General features: G+C 41.4%; 1 protein-coding gene across 1 annotated transcript in view; it reads right to left on the minus strand.

Annotated features, from left to right (window-relative positions):
* Positions 1-2,139: 2,139 nt before the first annotated feature.
* The window catches only part of LOC126976636 (protein FAM166B-like), a 35,810-nt gene continuing 19,906 nt past the window's right edge, over positions 2,140-18,043 (minus strand). The window contains exons 2-5 of the mRNA XM_050825120.1: positions 9,501-9,602; positions 4,330-4,479; positions 3,619-3,815; positions 2,140-2,892 (exon numbers count right to left, since the gene is read on the minus strand). Coding sequence (XP_050681077.1) covers positions 2,660-2,892; positions 3,619-3,815; positions 4,330-4,479; positions 9,501-9,602 — 682 coding nt within the window. The 3' untranslated portion in view covers positions 2,140-2,659. The remainder of the gene's footprint in view (positions 2,893-3,618; positions 3,816-4,329; positions 4,480-9,500; positions 9,603-18,043) is intronic.

Genomic DNA, 18,043 nt, shown 5'->3' on the forward strand with positions numbered 1-18,043 from the left:
TTAACCGTTTTTAATAAAGCAGAACAAAATTATTTGTCATTGTTTCTGTTTTACACAAATTCAAATGAAATTTTTACCGAACTTATAAACAATGCGGAAATATCACTCGTGTCTGGAGATTGATTACGCATCCATTGCTTTAATCCAGTGTTTCCCAACGTGGGACAATTTCATAGTTAAGGGGGCAAATTAAAAATGGACTAGACACGTCTTAATCTTTTCGCTTTGGGTTATTTAAATGCAATGCTAGATATCGGTGACAAAATTAACAAAAAAGGCAAATTCCAGCAATGTGCAATAAAACTTTTACTACTGTTTCCATCTTCATATTAAGCTGAATGTGGATTTATTGCTGTAAATGATTTACTGATAAAAAGAACAAATGGACTTGATATAAAACAACGCGGCGACTTAAGAAAGCTAAGTGAAAAGGAACCTAATATAAAATCTCTGTGCAGCAAGCATCAAGCATAAGGTGTGCACTAAATGAATATAGTTAGAAACATCAATATTAAAAATATTTTAAATTTTAGTTCTTCATAATATCTTTTGAAATTTTACTTACGATGTTAGGATAACAATTTTATAGTGATTTCTTCCTAAAATTTATCATTTATCTTTCTTATGGGACGAAAACAATTTATAATGGTTAAAATATATGTATTAGGGGGCATAGAAATGATAAGGTGGGGCATAGAAATGATAACATGGCCTAAAAAAGGCTGGGAAACACTGCAGTTTTATCGCTATGCTTAACGTCCGAATGAATATTGAACGTCTGAACTTTAGTTCCAATTAATAAATAATAAAAATGGATTGACGTAGAATTAACAATAAGACTCTAAATCAGACAATTTTTGAGTGTGATTGTGAGTCTAGTTCAGGAGTCGGCAAGTAGTTTAAGGTGGAGTCACACGACACTATGGGAAAATTTTAAGAGGACAAAAAGACAACTAATAATATTTAAGTGCCACCTATTTATTGTATCGTTTCAAATCTAATTCAGAATTATAAAACACAAGGCCTAAAATTAACGTTAGAAACTGCACCGACGGTCTTGAGCCAGTTTTTTATAGTTTGGTTCTCGAAAAGAATAGCAAATTCGAAGATATTTGGCGGTCCCTAGTAGGTAGCTTTAGGTTCGTCTACCTACCGTCCGCCTGTTGCCGACCCTTGGTCTATTTTTTCATTGTATGTTTCTTCATGTCAATGTTAAAAATGTAAATTTTCTGTCCCATTATCGTACGTACTTATGAGTCAGATTATTTTTTTTCATTTCTCATACTCGGAAAGTAATGTTGTTTTGATCTGATTATTGGGTGGAAAATGCTGCTTCCCTCCATAGAGAGGGAAAAACTCATACAAATTACTTCCCACCTAAGGACCGGAATGAACTTTAAAAATAGAACTGCTGTCAGCTATGAAGAGTTTTAAGTTACAGAAAAAACATAATAACTTTCTAAACAGCCAGTGTGAACTTAGCGCAAACTTCTTTGAGCGGAATAAGCCGTAACAATTACGCGGTGAGTTCCATATTTAAAATTTAAAAAGTCGACATTATTTGGCGGGATACTGATTTATGTTCAGTTATGTATCTGTGGCGGAATTAAATTAATTGTCGGAGTATTTGCCATGAATCTATCGTCTGATTATATTTACCAGAGTCTTACAGATATCCAGAACAGCCAAATTTGTCATAATATATCAAAGAGCATAAACATTCCGAACAAAAATGTAACTTTTAATTTCACGAATTGTCCTAATTTGACAATTAATTTTAAATAGGTACTACTAATATTATTATATATTATGACTAAATAGTTTAGATAAACAACTAGTTTTTATTTTCCTCATGTTTGAAATGAAAATTAGAGTGTTTAACACGGGTAAAATAATCAATTCCTACTCGGACTATAGCCACCCTCGCTGCGCTCGGTTAACAATCTACTCGTAGGTACTATTCTTAAACCGAGTGGAGTTAAAGAAGGGAATGAAAGTGACGGAATTGGTTGACCGGGGTATACCTAATTATCACGATCTGCTTGGCTCAGGATTAACTTCGGGTAGGTACTTACTCAGAATTAAAGAACTTGGATTTTCATCCAAGTAGTAGGTATGTCATGACCGTGGCATATAAAGGTCCTTAGCCCCTGTCCATCTCCCTAGAAGACAAATGAGTTAGTATACTGGTGAGTTTATTCTTTCATATTACCGATTTCATATTGTTCACAATTAGTAACATAGGTTCATACACATTTCACTTAAATATTTTACACCTATTGTTTAATTGGGACTAAGTTATTAACAATTATTTTGAATTTCGTAACACATTTTATTCAGTTTCTGGGATCATATTGTAAAAGCATATTCATCGATAGTTGGTGATCTTAACTTAAGTTCTTTCATTTTTCAGCTATGGGCACCAAGTCATTAAAATCCGATCATGGACAGAAATAAATTACTTAAGTATTTTTTATCCTGCTCATCTTCGCCACATCGTGGTTCCGTTACCGCTTGCTTTTTTCACTTTGTATTTACGGATTACCTATTTCAAAGCCGATTTTCTAATTTCCTAAAGTCTCGCGTCTTCCACATTTGCAAAGAAATTTAAGAAGAATGCTCATCTGCACTTAGTAAAGAACATTCTCCTGGCCGTATGCTATCCCCAGTTGATGTACGAATATTTCTTATCGTTAGGTTTGAGGATGGCACGGATATTGGCGTCAGCGTTTTGCAGTTCTTTGCGTTTCTCTCTTTCCATTTGTATGAGTTGGAGGCCGCGTTTCGCTGCACAATGGTATCTTTGGCTTAGCGAAGCTTCGGAGCCCTTAATCCGCGGGATGTGTCCCGTGTAGCCGGCTATTGGTGGAAATTCCGCTGATATTGCATTATCTGTAAGGGGTGAATGATAAATTAGATATTACGTTGCAGTTAGGTCGTAAATTTTCGTTTTGCCTGTCATTAAATGTTCCTAATATTCTCTTATTCAGTGATAATTCACTAGTGATAATATGTAACAAATAAGTATGTTGGTATGCATCAAAGAGGATGCAAAAACTACATAATAAGAGTCGGGACTGCCTAAGTAAAAATTGAAATTTAGTTTAGTATGAAACGTGCAGTGATGTCACTGCATGATTTGATATAAGTACCTAAGTTTGAATTATTAATTACAATATAATCCGGCTAAGTTTAAAAGCGAACAGTTGCTTAAAACGTAGTGGATTTCGGCTGTCTCCGTTTTTTACAAGATTATAGCCATCATCTGTCAATCTATCAATGACTGCACGTTTAATCGCGAATTAATTAAGAAAAAATCTTAGAGAGTTTCGCTAGGCTGGTATGCATAGTTAGGTAAGCCAGCATATTTTTGTTGTCTGAAAATACATGTTGCTTTAATTATTAGCTATATTATTATTGTTTTCATTTACACCTTTTTAAAACAATATAACTCGTGAACACTTTCTATATTCGTCATGTATATAACCGACACTGTCTAACTGTTCTATATTCAGAAAATATTTAAATATTTTCTAAATATATAACAGTTCAAACGTCGATAAAAGTATTCGGGAATAGAACGTCAACAACATTATGTTAATAGATATCAACTATTACCCTTATATTTGTTGATCTCCACGAATCTGCTTAAATCCCTTCTGATCTCGTCTCTTGAATGTACGGTCTCCATTTTGGGAGCACTTCTTGATCTCACGTAGCTTTTGTTGAAGTTTGCTTTTCGTTTTAGTTGACGTTGATTTTCTACGAAGTTAGTCATGCAGTCGTCGGCAGTTCTGCCATACGATTTTCCGTAGCTGTTTTGAAAATTATCACAAAAATATTTCAATAATCAAATTTCATATTATTTATATTTTTATTATTTTTAAAGTAATCCGTTATAATACTATGGAACCCCTTGAAACATCGTATCGAAATGGTCATTATCATATGTAATTATGATCATAATAATGCAGGTATTTTGTATTTAAGATATACGTAGGTGCTCGTATGAGACTTTCCATTTTTTTTTATGAAATTCATGAGACGAGCATGACGAACAAATGATGTTAATTATACGCCCTGTCCATAACAATGCAATGTCGAAAACTCCCAAAAATTCTGAGCGGCACTACAACTGCGCTCGTCACCTTGAGACATATTTGCCCAGTTATTTCAATAGCTACGGCGCCCTTCAGATCGTAACACAGTAATGCTTACACATTACTGCTTCAAGGCAGATTTAGGCGCCGTAGTGGTACCCAAAATCTAGCCGGCATCCTGTGCAAAGGAGCCCCCACTGCTATATAAAACAAAATTAAAAATAATTACGTGAAATTCATTCCGGGTACATATCCTGTGTATCCAGTCATGTAAGTAGATTCTCGGTTGTGCATTCCGTCGTACACGTCCTTGATAGGCCCCTTCCGCACCACGTTGTCTAGTTCATAGTTGTCTCCTGGCCTATATTGTAAGGGTTTGCTGAAACAATATTTTCATTGACATTGATATATCATTCATTATTGAAATAGGTTTGCTAAGAATTGAATGTATCGACAACAAGTTACTGGAAGGGTAACACTGAAAGTTTTTAGAACTGGGATAAAAAAATGAAAGCTGAATGAAAAAAAATATAAGAACTTTTGGTGACCTGCGGGCCTACCATGAACTTTTATTGCGATTCAATTGACAACCTAAAATGAACTGCTTTGCTATTTCATACCACGACATGATTAGAGCTATCTAATTTAGGTTGACGTTAAATCATCTGATTAAATCGCAATGATGTCTATTGAATGTCAAAAATAATATCAATTGAATAGCAAACTGATTGAGTTCATTCATTCGTACCATGAGGTAATATTTCAACCTAAACTGGATAGTTTATGTGTCAAAGTGAGCGATTCGAAAAAAGTTGCTACTTCCTTAGAGGAAAGTGAATCGTGTTGAAAAAAACTTTTAAAAAATAATGAAAACATACAGAAAAGGAAAATTTAATTGATGAAAGATGAGATGAGAATACTTTATTGTACTTTTTTGTAAAACAAAATACTGAAAATAAATACCAAAATGAAAATACTAATTGCCTGTTCGCAAGAACGAATTAAAAAAAATGTACTCTGTGGTCCTATCAAATCAAACATCAATGGAGGTGCGTTCATAACTTGTCATTTTTACGAAAACACATAAGCAAACATTTAATTTGTAATTCAAAGAACAATATTTATTTATATTACTATTATTTAATAAGTACAAAAAAGGGCTTAATGGTTTATAATTTGAAGCTATAAAGAGCAATTTTAATATTTTTAGTATTTTCTACGCAAAAAAACCGCCTAAATCATATCATTTTAGGTTTCGAAACGCAACGCATATGGTTCCGGTAAGAGAGACAAACTTATGCAGCTGTAGAGCATCATCTCTTTCTCTCACCGCGGACCACAGACAAATTTATTTCGTTCATTCTTCATAAGCGATCCAAGCGCCATTCAGTAAAAGGCAGTTCATGGTACGAATTTTAGTGATTTAGTTTAGGTACCCCAACTGAACTGCATCTTATTAAAAGTTGATGGTAGGCTCTCTGGTGATGTTTAATGAATTTATCAGACACATGTCAATGGCTCAGACAGTGAACGAAGATGAATACCTATAACGAGAGAAAAAAATCGGTCTACATCTTATGACGTTTTTTTATGGAAGCGAGGACAAACGAGCGTACGGGTCACCTGGTGTTAAGTGATCACCGCCGCACACATTCTCTTGCAACATCAGAGATCTCGCAATAGTGTTGGATGCCCTTTAAAAAAGTTAACAATTTGCTTTGTTATCTTACGGCCGTTTTCAATAACGTATCTCTAGTTACGGATATATTATTATCAACGTTTAATGACAAGATCTGATCTATCCTTGGTGATAGCTTAACTGCATTCGAAGTGCGCTCTAAAGAAGAATTGGCCCACTGCTTTTCTCAGCGGTTCAATTGAATGCGACGTTGCTTAGAAAGGAATGGAGAATATTTTAAAAATAAGCGAAGGCAAATTTCATGTATCATTCATTCATTTTTTAATTTCGAAGTACTTTCAGTGTGACCCACCTATATCTGATTCATAATTAGCTGTCCAAAACTTAAACAATCATGATTAATTGAACTTGAGTCATATTTTTTTTTATGGAATAAGAGGACAAACGAGCGTACGGGTCACCTGCTGTTAAGTGATCACCGCCGCCCACAATCTCTTGCAACACCAGAGGAATCACAGGAGCGTTGCTGGTCTTTAAGGAAGGTGTACGCGCTTTTACGTACATTACGATACATACATTGCTGATTTTAGTAGCAAAGTTGTAGCGCTTGTTTTATAAAACGCGCAATAAAAGTGATACATTCGCCCATCGCGAAGCCATCACTATTCTCATTATGGCTGTCGTAACATCATTGATGTAGTCATCAGTAGATAAACAGTAACAAACTTTTTTTGAAGGTACCCATATCGTATCGTCCCGGAAACACCGCACAAGGAAGTTCATTCAATAGCTTTGTAGTATGTGGAAGAAAGCTCCTTGGAAACCGCACTGTGGAGGACCGCCACACATCCAGATGATGGGGACGGGGGTGTTCACAGAGCACTGGGTATCCGACAATTCCAGCTGCTCTACGTTGCACGCGGTCAAATGTATCGAGCTGATACTGGGGTGCGCCAGACCAGAGATGACAGCAATACTCCATGTGTGGCCGGACCTGCGCTTTGTAGAGCGCTAGAATGTGGGCCGGCTTGAAGTATTGCCGTGCTCAAGGTTCAATTTAACCTATTCCACGACTATCTCAAGAGAGGACTCGAGACACAAGTATCTCCCGACACTGGTCGACGATTTTCCGAGAAAGACCTGCATGGCCCGTGTATACGGCATCACCAGTGCGGTCGTCTGCATAGCAATGTATGTTGGAGGTGTCCAACATATCATTGATATACAGAAGAAACAGCGTGGGAGATAGCACACAGCCTTGGGGCACTCCTTCCCCCTTGCTTTCAATAGCCGCCGCCCATCTATGTGTTAGGTATACCAGAAGATCACCTGCCGAGCGACCATGGCGAAGGACGTACTGTCGGTCCTTGATCAACTGGTGACCCTCTAGGTATACCAAGAGCTGGCGGTTGATTATGCTCTCCATGATTTTGGAGAGCAGGGAGGTAATAGCAATAGGCATGTAGTTTGCCGGATCCGAATTGTCTCCTTTTTTTTTGGAGCGGATGGACAAGGGCTGACTTTCATGAACCAGGGACTACGCCTTTTGAATAAGAGTGCCAGAATAAACGCGTTAGCACCGGCGTCAACTCGGACACACGTTCTAAGCACGATTGGAGAAATGCCATCCGGCCCACTCGACTTCCTGACGTCAGATAACGAAAACAGAGCTCGCCTAACAGTTTTCTGTCTGAACTGTACTTCAGGCATAGTGCTCGGACACCGCGGGATGGTCGGCGGTATTTTTCCGTTGTCGTCAAGAGTCGAGTTGGAGGCAAAAAGAGCACACAGGAGATCGGCTTTCACTTTTGTCGTATGGGCCAGGGTGTCATTCCTCATGTGCAACGGCGGCAGGGACGGCTGGTTGATGTTACCAAGAGCAGTTGTCGAAACAAGTACCAAAACTTGCGTGATCCATTCGGGTAACTGGAAAGCTGCTCGCCGATTTTGACGAAGTGCTTCGATTTCGCCCGGGCGATTTGCCGCTTAAAAAATCTGGAGGCACGGTTATATTTCCTCTTAAGAACTTTGCAGTTCGGATCCTTTGTGCCCAGCGCCGCAACCCAAGTTCGATACGCCTGTTTTTTGCAGTCAGAGGCTGCTTCAACTGACGCATTGAACCAGGGCTGTGATCTGCCACCGATCGGTATTAAGGAGCTTGGTATAAAAATATCCAAGCCCTGTAGTATCACATCGGCTACTGCAACGGCGCAGGCACTAGGGTCATCCGAAGGGAAACAAACCTTGCCCCAAGGGTAGGGTGCAAAAAAGGAACGCATCCTATCCCAATCTGCTGACTTGTAGTGCCAAACGCGGCGGTTTGCTGGTGGTCTGCGACATTGGCGTCGGATAGGTACTACACTCGACCAGGCAATGGTCGGACGTTCCGAGAGAGGTATCGACAAAGACCTCGTCACCATCGGGATGTGTAATCAGCAGAAGATCTAATAAGGACGGTATGTGGCTATCCACATCCGGGAGCCGCGTTGGCGACTCAACCAATTGGGACAGACCAGATCGGCATGCGTAGTCTGTGGTACGAGATCCAAGCCATTCGGCACTGTGCCCGTTGAAATCACCCAAGACTACGATTTCAGCGGAGGGGATCTGTGCAAGCACGCCGTCAATTGCCGCCTGAACGCAGCCCATGAGATGATCGGTTTAGACACACGCATAGATGCGGACGCGGTCCTATAAATCTACGCGGAGCCAGAGAGTAGACAGGTCCCTACCCTCAAAATTGCCGAGACAGCGACAACATATATCCTCCCTAACGTACACAGAAACCCCGGCATGAGGCAAAAATTGTGCTCAATTTTGTACCCGGGGTACGTTAAATATGACGCATCGCTAGATCGAGATATATGTGTCTCCGTAAGGAAACACAAGGCCGGCTGCGCCGTCTCAAGGTGGTGGTGGACGGTGTTTAAATTGGAGTGAATTCCCCTGATGTTACGAAAGTCCACATTAAGCGTGGAGCGGGGTGCCGTGATGTTGCTGCCCTGTTTGTCCTTTGACATGTGCGCGGTACTGTGCCCTCCCCAGAATACGAGGGGCAGCCCGAGCGAGAATGCTCGGGGAGGGATTCTCCGGCTCTTGTAGAGCCGGTACCCTCCTGGGGTACTATCTTTTTTAGGAACTCTTTCATAATCTTGTTGAGGGGAAGTGGGGGGGGGGGGGGGGAATGGCCTCCAGTCCTCGAAAGTAACCTATGCGAAACATAGCGGCACTAGGCCGCTACTTCACGCCGGTATTCTGTGGGAGCGTGGTTATCAACCCGGACGAGTCTGGCCCGATTGTGCTGATGTCATAAGACGGCAGCGTGACTCTTAAAAGCCCTTAGTCGCCTCTTACGACACCCATGGGCCTGGGACTCCCCTTTTCTTTTTACGCCCCGGGGAAAGTACAGGGCCAAAATTAACATAAGTTATTAAATATTCTTCAATAAGTTTTATTATTACACAATAATATACTTATTGACTTTTAGTTTCGTCATAAACAAATATAAATGTGTGTTTAAAAACCTTATTTTGAACGTTTTAGTTTTGATAATAATAATTATAGGTAATTTCAATAAAAAAGACGACGAAGTCTCTATATCTTTATCTAGGTACAAGGACTATTGTATGTAAAAATACAAAATTATCTAGATATCTAGAGAAGCTCATGTTGAGCGGCTAAAATTAACTGTTTTTCGGAGTCTACTCATAAAATAATATGATGGGATTATAAACATGTGAAATACTATTTTCTATTCTTACTCAAACAGCCCCTTCGTCCGTATTTCTCGCAGGATTTGCCTTGTGTTATCGCCGTAGCACTTGCCGTATCGAAACTTCAGCAACGGGCAGTGGCCAGTGTATCTACAAGTTACAGACAATTTAGTTCCATTAGACTGCTTATTTTTTAATTTTTCTTCGGATTGTGTCATGGTCTGCATGACATCAGTAGGCAGCTGTGAGAATGCAAACGATACTTTTATTTATTTATTTATTCATTTGGTAATCTTACAGCGATACAGTTGAATTAAAATTTAAAAACGTTGTTGAAAATATAGCCAAAAGTGGATTACACACTTTTTTTAAATAAAATAAGGGAAGAGACGTGCAGGACGTTCAGCTGATGGTAATTGATACGCCCTGCCCATTACAATGCAGTTCCACTCAAGATTTTTGAAAAATCCAAAAATTCTGAGCGGCACTACAAATTGCGTCAATTACTTGTCACCTTGACACATGAGATAAGTCTCATTTGCCCAGTAATTTCACTAGCTACTGCGCCCTTCAGACCGAAACACAGTAATGTTTACAGATTACAGCTTTACAGCAGAAATAGGCACCCTTATAGTACCCATAATCTAGCCGGCATTCTGAAAAAATCATAACAGAACACTTAAAATTACAATAGAAGGTCAAAGTGTTCCTATGATGTGTTGTGATGTGTGTGTGTTCATGTCGTGTGTGTGTTTATTTTGTTTTGGGCATTTTTTCTTATTTCAGATTTAGGTTTATAATTCGACAAATGAAATAGATCTAAGTTCGAATAATCATTGTTACATCCTTGTGCAATACGGCATAGAGATATAGATTGATTAGTGATTTTTAATGTGTGTTCATATTCTCTTTGCTCAGGAAATATACTCAGACATTTATAATGATAAAGTTAGGATATCATCCCCATCATCTGGATGTGTGGCGGTCCTCCACAGTGCGGTTTACAAGGAGCTTTCTTCCACGTACTACAAAGCTGTGGAATGAACTTCCTTGTGCGGTATTTCCGGGACGATACGACATGGGTACCTTCAAAAAAAGTGCGTACACCTTCCTTAAAGGCCGGCAACGCTCCTGTGATTCCTCTGGTGTTGCAAGAGAGTGTGGGCGGCGGTGATCACTTAACAACAGGTGACCCGTACGCTCGTTTGTCCTCCTATTCCATAAAAAAAATATTATAATGCAACCTAGAAATAAACAATATTCAAAAAGTAAACAAGACTTAAGAACAGTATATATTCAAAAGCTTAGTGCCTCTTTTTCTTCTTCGCGTGCCTCTCCCAATAGCGAAGGTTGGCGGTCAGCTATGTAAATTTAACATTTTGTTTGGCGTAATAGTTCTGCCGTACTCCTGTCCACTCTCGGATATTGCGCAGCCAAGACTTTTTTCTGCGACCTACGCCTCTTCTTCCGGCAACTTTTCCCATCATGGCGAGTTGTAGGAGTATATCGTACCTCTCGTGTCTAAGCACGTGCTCTACTTTCCTCATCTTGATGGTTTGCATGAGTTCGCGTATTTTATTGACGCGGCGCAAAACTTCCACATTCGTGAACTTGTGAGTCCAACTAATGGCCAACATACGTCTATATGCCCACATTTCGAAAGCTACTATACGTTTCCTGAGGTCTTCTTTAATAGTCCACGCCTCCGTATAGAAGTATGGGCCAGATGTAACAGCGCACTAATAAAATAAAATAAATTTATAAATAGGTGTATGGTCGGCTCGGTTCGCTTCAAAATATTGAACTCTGCTTCTATTACGGAGGTTTGGTTTTGCCAAAATGATGCCATGTGCTTTTAGCGTAATAATATCCTTTTCATACTGCTTCTCGAGTCCAATTCGCTATTAGCAAAGTAACCGACACCGCCGATAAGACCAAGCCGCCACCTGGTCAGTCGCGTTTCAAAGTGTTGAGTGCTGACTGAATAACTTCTGATTGCGAAGGATTAGTCGTCGCAGCGCTCCAACTAGATACCGTACTACCTAAAAGCAATAGCTTTTTTATTACATATTTATATTGTAGTGTGTAGTTAGTTAACATTCTTGGGTGGCATCTTGACACTCAATGGCATATTTCAAATTTTGTAATTTATACGCTTCGTGTTATTTTACATTGAAATTGATCATGCATCAGCATCGATCCATCACCCATATTTGTTAAATACGGCCCTGCATACTCATTGAGCATATCTTTGCCTAGTGAGGGTGCCATTTTCTATGGCTACTAGCTCTGTGCGACCTTCTGAAGATATGCCAGCCCATACATGTACACTGCCTCCACCGTATTGGACTCTTTCTGAGATGCAGGCTTAAAGGTATCGCTCAATAGGTCGCCTGTAAACACTTCGCCTTCCATCAGAAGTGTAAAGGGAGAATCGAGACTCATCTGTAAACAAAATTCTTGACCATTCTTCTTCATCCCACTGCATGTGTTCACGGGCGTATCGCAGTCTCGCTACTCGATGCTGTCTCTCGAGTTTTGGGCCACTTGCTGGTGTTCGGGGTTTCAAATTTGCTTCAGCAAGTCTTCTTCTCACTGTACTGTCACTAATGTAGTCCCTCCGGGTCTGAAGTAGCTGTTGCTGGACTTCAACTGCATTTTGGTGGCGATTTCTTAACACAGTGGAAATAATATAACGATCTTCTCGGGCATTGGTACACCTGGGTCTGCCATTACAAGGTCTCCTCAGATGGTGTCCAGTCTCTTCGTACCTTCGCTTTACCTTCTGGACCGTAAGTACCGTCACACCCACCATTCTTGCAGTGCGACGCATACTGACGCCTAGTTCCAGAAAAGCCATGATCCTAGCACATTCTTCAACTGAAAGAGGCATGATAAATAAATGTTATGTGCTTTTTAGCATAAATTTTTAAAACAAGACCCATCGATCTCGAAAAAAATTTAAAGCAGAAAGAATAATGTGAATGGTAAAATTGTAATTCGGAAACGTCCACTTTGAAAAGGAATGGTTTTGTTTTTGAAGTTTTTTTTCAGCCAATTCTTAAAAGAAGGTTACCGACTATAAAATTTTTATGTACAAAATTAATTTCTCTTTGGAGTCCTTTTTATTTTGAAAGTATATCTTGTGAATTTAAAACGTTATCCCAATTTTAAAAGTGTGATACTTACTTTTGAAGGCCAGTGTAGTTATAAGATTTGTTTTGATTAAATAAGAATTGCACTATTCAATGTACTTTATAATTTTATTTAGAGCCGTAATACATTCAGAATAAGGTTCCATTTGTAGTATATAATTAATTTCCAATCATCCCTTATATTTAGCATTTGTTAGTCTGTCAAAGTAGAGCTGTTGATTACCTACTTCTAAATTTTGTGATATTAAGTGCGCATTGGGAAGTTGGGAATTATATTTTGTACCCTTAATTTACTACAATCTGTCTTCTTTCTGGAACATTCAGCAGTATGTTGGTTGGTGCTATCGCTGGCGCGCTTGGTATGTGACCTGTGTCACATCCTCAATGTTAAAACAGTAGCTGTGTTGACTGTGTATGAGGTGATCGTATTAAATCTTGAGGTATTTTGCGTTTTAGGCGTCGCGCTTTGTTGTGGTTTTCCATAAGTGGCCGAGCCAGAGTGTTTGGGTGTATTTCGATGCGCTCTTTGTAAATTCTGGTATTTTTTTTTTTTATGGAATAGGAGGACAAACGAGCGTACGGGTCACCTGGTGTTAAGTGATCACCGCCGCCCACACTCTCCTGCAACACCAGAGGAATCACAAGAGCGTTGCCGGCCTTTAAGGAAGGTGTACGCGCTTTTCTTGAAGGTACCCATGTCGTATCGTCCCGGAAACACCGCACAAGGAAGCTCATTCCACAGCTTCGTGGTACGAGGAAGAAAGCTCCTTGAAAACCGCACTGTGGAGGACCGCCACACATCCAGATGGTGGGGATGATATCGTAACTTGTGGCGTGTCGTGCGAAGGTGAAATTCGGCGGCAGGAATCAGGTTGAACAGCTCTTCGGAACACTCCCCGTGATAAATGCGGTAGAAGACACACAATGAATGAATGGTATGGCGTATAATTTCTTCTCTTACGGTTAGCAGGCGTAGGTCGTGGTGTAATTATTCGTTGGGTACGAACCTGGAACATTGGTTATCATGCGGAGTACTTTATTTTGAAACCTTTGTATAATTTGAATATTTGAATGGGAAGCAGTACCCCATAGTTGGATTCCGTACGTCCAGACGGGCTTCAGTATTGCCTTGTAATATGAGTATTTTGTTTTGCAGAGACAATTGAGACTTTCGTCCAAATTTCGTAAAGTTTTCGCGTTTGGATACCAAGTTGCTTTCGCTTAGTGAAAATATGTTTTTGCCAGGTAAGTCTTTTATCTAAGTGCAATCCAAGGTATCTCACATGATCTGCCTGTGGGACTAAATGTTGTTAACTATAACTGCAGGACAAGAGTCTCTTCTTAAAGTGAATGTTACGTTACCAGATTTTGTTTCATTTGCTTTTATTCGCCACTTTTTGAGCCATAGGGATATGTCATTTAACCCTTGTTGAAGTATTTGTGAGGTTGTTTTTGGGTCGCTTTGTGTAGCTAGCATAGCGGTATCGTCAGCAAAGGTTCCCGTTATTAAGGATTCAGATGTAACGACACGAACTCAGACGTTTGTCCCGGGATGTAACTATGTGATTCTGCCCATCAACCATTGTCCTGGTGGAAGATTCTCGTCTATCGTATCATGCCTCGTATCGTATAGCGTTTTTTTACGCCCAAGGCCTTAAGCCTCAACTAGACTTGGTGAAGGAGTTCGCTCACGAACATCAATTAGACATATTCTTTATCGCTAATTATAACTTAGTCAGGAATGATCGCACCACCCGTATGCGTGGTACCCTCATTTATTTTAAAAGGTCTCTACACTGTATACCTATCGATCCTCCGGTCCTCACTAACATCGAGGCCTCTGCCATCCGAGTGAGTATGGCGAATCACCAGCCGATCACTGTTATATCAGCTTATCTTCCGCCTAAAAAACAAATATTAGACACAGATATCAATGCATTACTCGGCCACGGGGCCGCAGTCATAGTGGGCGGCGATCTTAACGCCAAACACTACAGCTGGAACAGTAGAGCCACAAATAGAAACAGAATTTTATTAGATTCCCTTACAGACACGCTGAACTTTTCAGTAATAGCACCTGACGAACCAACACGATATCCGGATATCGTCGCGCACCGACCCGACATACTATTATTCACGAATTAGAGTCAGACCACCGGCCTGTCGTCCTAAATCTAGGCCCACCGGTTAACTTTCAACCACCGACGAAAACAGTGATCGACTGGCAACGGCTGGAAAAGGATCTCGAGACTATCAAGTCCGACGACCTTGATCTTATACCGGACGTCATCGACTAGGTTGACACGGCTCACAGTGCTATTTCTCATGTGACGTCACACATCCAGAACAGGATCAAGGCCTGCTCCAGGTAGGTCCCGACGATGCAACCGCATCGCCTAAACCTGCCACCAGAGGTCAGGGACTTACTCACGCAGAAGCACAGAGCTACTAGATAGATAGGTATCCGTCGGTCGAGAATAGGCGCCACCTCCGCTACCTACAGCGGGTGGTACGGGAACGTATCGCGGAACTCCGCGGCGAACGTTGGGACCGCTTGCTCGGCAACCTTAAGCCATCACATGTGGCTTTCTGGAAGCTGCCTCGCGCGTTCAAACAGGAGCCGCCCACTGTCATGCCTCCTTTGGATAGACCGGGACTGTAGCCGGCGCTCGATGACGATGAGAAGGCTGAATGCCTCGCCGATAGTCTCGAGAGTCAGTGCTCTCCAAATGCAGCAGCCGACCCGACACACGTTGACGAAGTTGATCTTGAAGTTGAACGTCGCTCCGCTCTGAGCCCTTCAGGCGATGCAATAAAACCCTCCTCTTACGAAGAGGTGAAGCTAATTATTAAGGAGCTTCACTCCAAGAAGGCCTCGGGGCCCGACACTATAAACAATAGGGTTCTTAAAATCCTACCCTCGACTCTTATTACTTTATTGGTTACCATTTTCAATATTCTTTTGTCTAATAGCCCGTTCCACGAACAATGGAAGGATTACATTGTTATCGGTATCCCAAAACCCAATAAACCTAAAGCTAATCCGAGTAGCTTTAGGCCTATTAGCTTAATTAACTCGATCGGGAAACTTTACGAAAGATTAATTCTCGCGCGTCTTAATCATTACATCGCGGAGCTTAACCTGATACCCGACATACAGTTCGGATTCAGTCCGCTCACTCGTGTCCCCAGCAGGCTCACCGACTCGCCGAGTACATTCTCATACGCCGTCAATTTCACGCTACCACGGCAGCCGTGTTTTTCGATGTCGCGAAGGCCTTCGACAAGGTATAGCACAACGGCTTAGTATTCAACCTGTATCAACTGGGAGTGCCAGACAGGATCGTGCGCATCATACGAGCCTACCTTACGGATCGCTCCTTCCGATATCGAGTAGAGGGCTCCCTATCCTCACCCAGACCTATCAGGTCTGGCGTGCCACAGGGTTCAGTCCTCTCTCCCACTCTTTTCTCGCTCTTCACGAGCGACATTCCCAAGTTTCCGAGTGTCCAGCTCGCTCAGTACGCTGACGATACGGCACTCTACTTTGGTTCCGCTCTTTTGAAACGCTCAACCTTAAAGTGCTTCAAGCCGCCGTCGATGAAGTAATAGGCAACTGGTTCAGAAAATGGCGGATCGAAGTGAACCCCACCAAGAGTGCTGCGGTACTCTTCGGTAACGCGAATAACATCCGCGCTAAAAAACGACCGACCGACGTTATTAAATTGTATGAAACACCCATACCGTGGGTGAAGGATCACAAATACTTAGGAGTCACGTTCAACAGCAATATGAACTTCAAAAAACATATCGATACGGTATGCAATAGAGCCCGATTGGTCCTCAGTCGCCTTTATCCACTTGTGTGTGGGCGAAGCAAACTTCCGCTCAAACACAAAGTGACGCTGTACAAAACCACCGTACGGCCCATACTGTCATACGCAAGCGTCGTGTTCGCGCACACCCGACCGAGCTACTTACGTCGTTTGCAAGTAGTTCAAAATAAATTCACGCGCATGGCAACCGGAGCTCCGTGGTTCATCCGAAACGTAGATCTTCACCGCGACCTAGAGCTTCCGACGATAGCTCAACACTTTAAAGAGATCTCGCGACGCTTCTTTGACAAGGCGCCTAACCATCCCAACATCTTGGTTAGGAAGGCATGTGGGTACACCCCTCTTCACCATAGTCTCAACCCAATAAGACATCCCAGGCACGTCAGGGTAGACCCTGATGACGACATCACCATCGCGAACGCGGCACCTACACAAACACCGACACAGACACGCATACACCGCCTTCGCAGGCGTAGGCGCGGTCAACCACCGCAAACCACTGGCACTCGTCGCTCTGACGATGGCCAGCGGCCCGCACCCTAGATACACCACACATTGTTTTGATACCCGACGAGACGTTATTCCTCGTCCTGTAAGCGTTTCACTCCACTCACACTCACTCACGGACTGACTAACTGACTGACATTCACCACTTACAATATCACAAACACACTCCACAAACAGACCCAAACACGAACATACATGCACACAAACATGTACTCTACTTACATACATATAAACATACATACATATACTCATAAACACAAACATACACACTTACATACATTACACAAAACATCACCACACTCGCCGGCGAGTGTATTCTTTTCATCCTTCATCTTCATTTTCATTCTCTCTCCTTCCCACAAGCACACAGCCGGTCCGAGGTTCGAGTCTCCTTAGGAGACGCCCCGCGACTGTTGTTGCGTAGTCTTTGCGGCCTCCACGGCCCACGTCCTACTTCGCTGTAGAAGCCAGGGCTAACAGCATAGAGGAGGTTTTAATCGGTATGGGGTGTCCGCTTGCGCGGACACTCGAGTCCAACATATAACGCCCCGTTCCGGGGCGAATGTAAATGTAAAATGTATATGTATATGTATTTCCTCCTCTCTCAAAAAAAATAAATAAATCATAACTACATTGCCATGTTGAATGTTGTTTTTTTTTATTGTAACCACTTGCTTCTTACCGTTATTTATAGCAAATACTCATTTCTCCATCGTTTCCAGAGGTCTTGTGTCAGCTCCAAACGTGTCCTCAGATCTGTTTTTGTATCACATTAGTTGATGTTTGAATTGCCCGTGAGGTCATGAGCTGGTGTTAAGTATTCCAAATCGTCGGGATCTTCTGTTATTGGGCTTAACGGTCTCGCATCGAGACAGGCTTCTATTTGAGTATTGACGATGTAGAGCTCTTCGTACGTTAAAATTTGCTCTTCAATTACTCTCTTAAAATAGTACTTAAAACTTTTTACGGCTGCCTCCCAGAGACCACCTGCAGAAGGCCATGACGGAGCATTGAAATTCCATGTTATTTCCATGACTAGTACTTCTGATAATAGTTATTTGCTTTGAATAACAGGAAGTAGATCTTGATATTC

This window comes from Leptidea sinapis, chromosome 41, assembly GCF_905404315.1.
Source record: "Leptidea sinapis chromosome 41, ilLepSina1.1, whole genome shotgun sequence".
In the NCBI taxonomy this organism is placed as follows: domain Eukaryota; kingdom Metazoa; phylum Arthropoda; class Insecta; order Lepidoptera; family Pieridae; genus Leptidea; species Leptidea sinapis.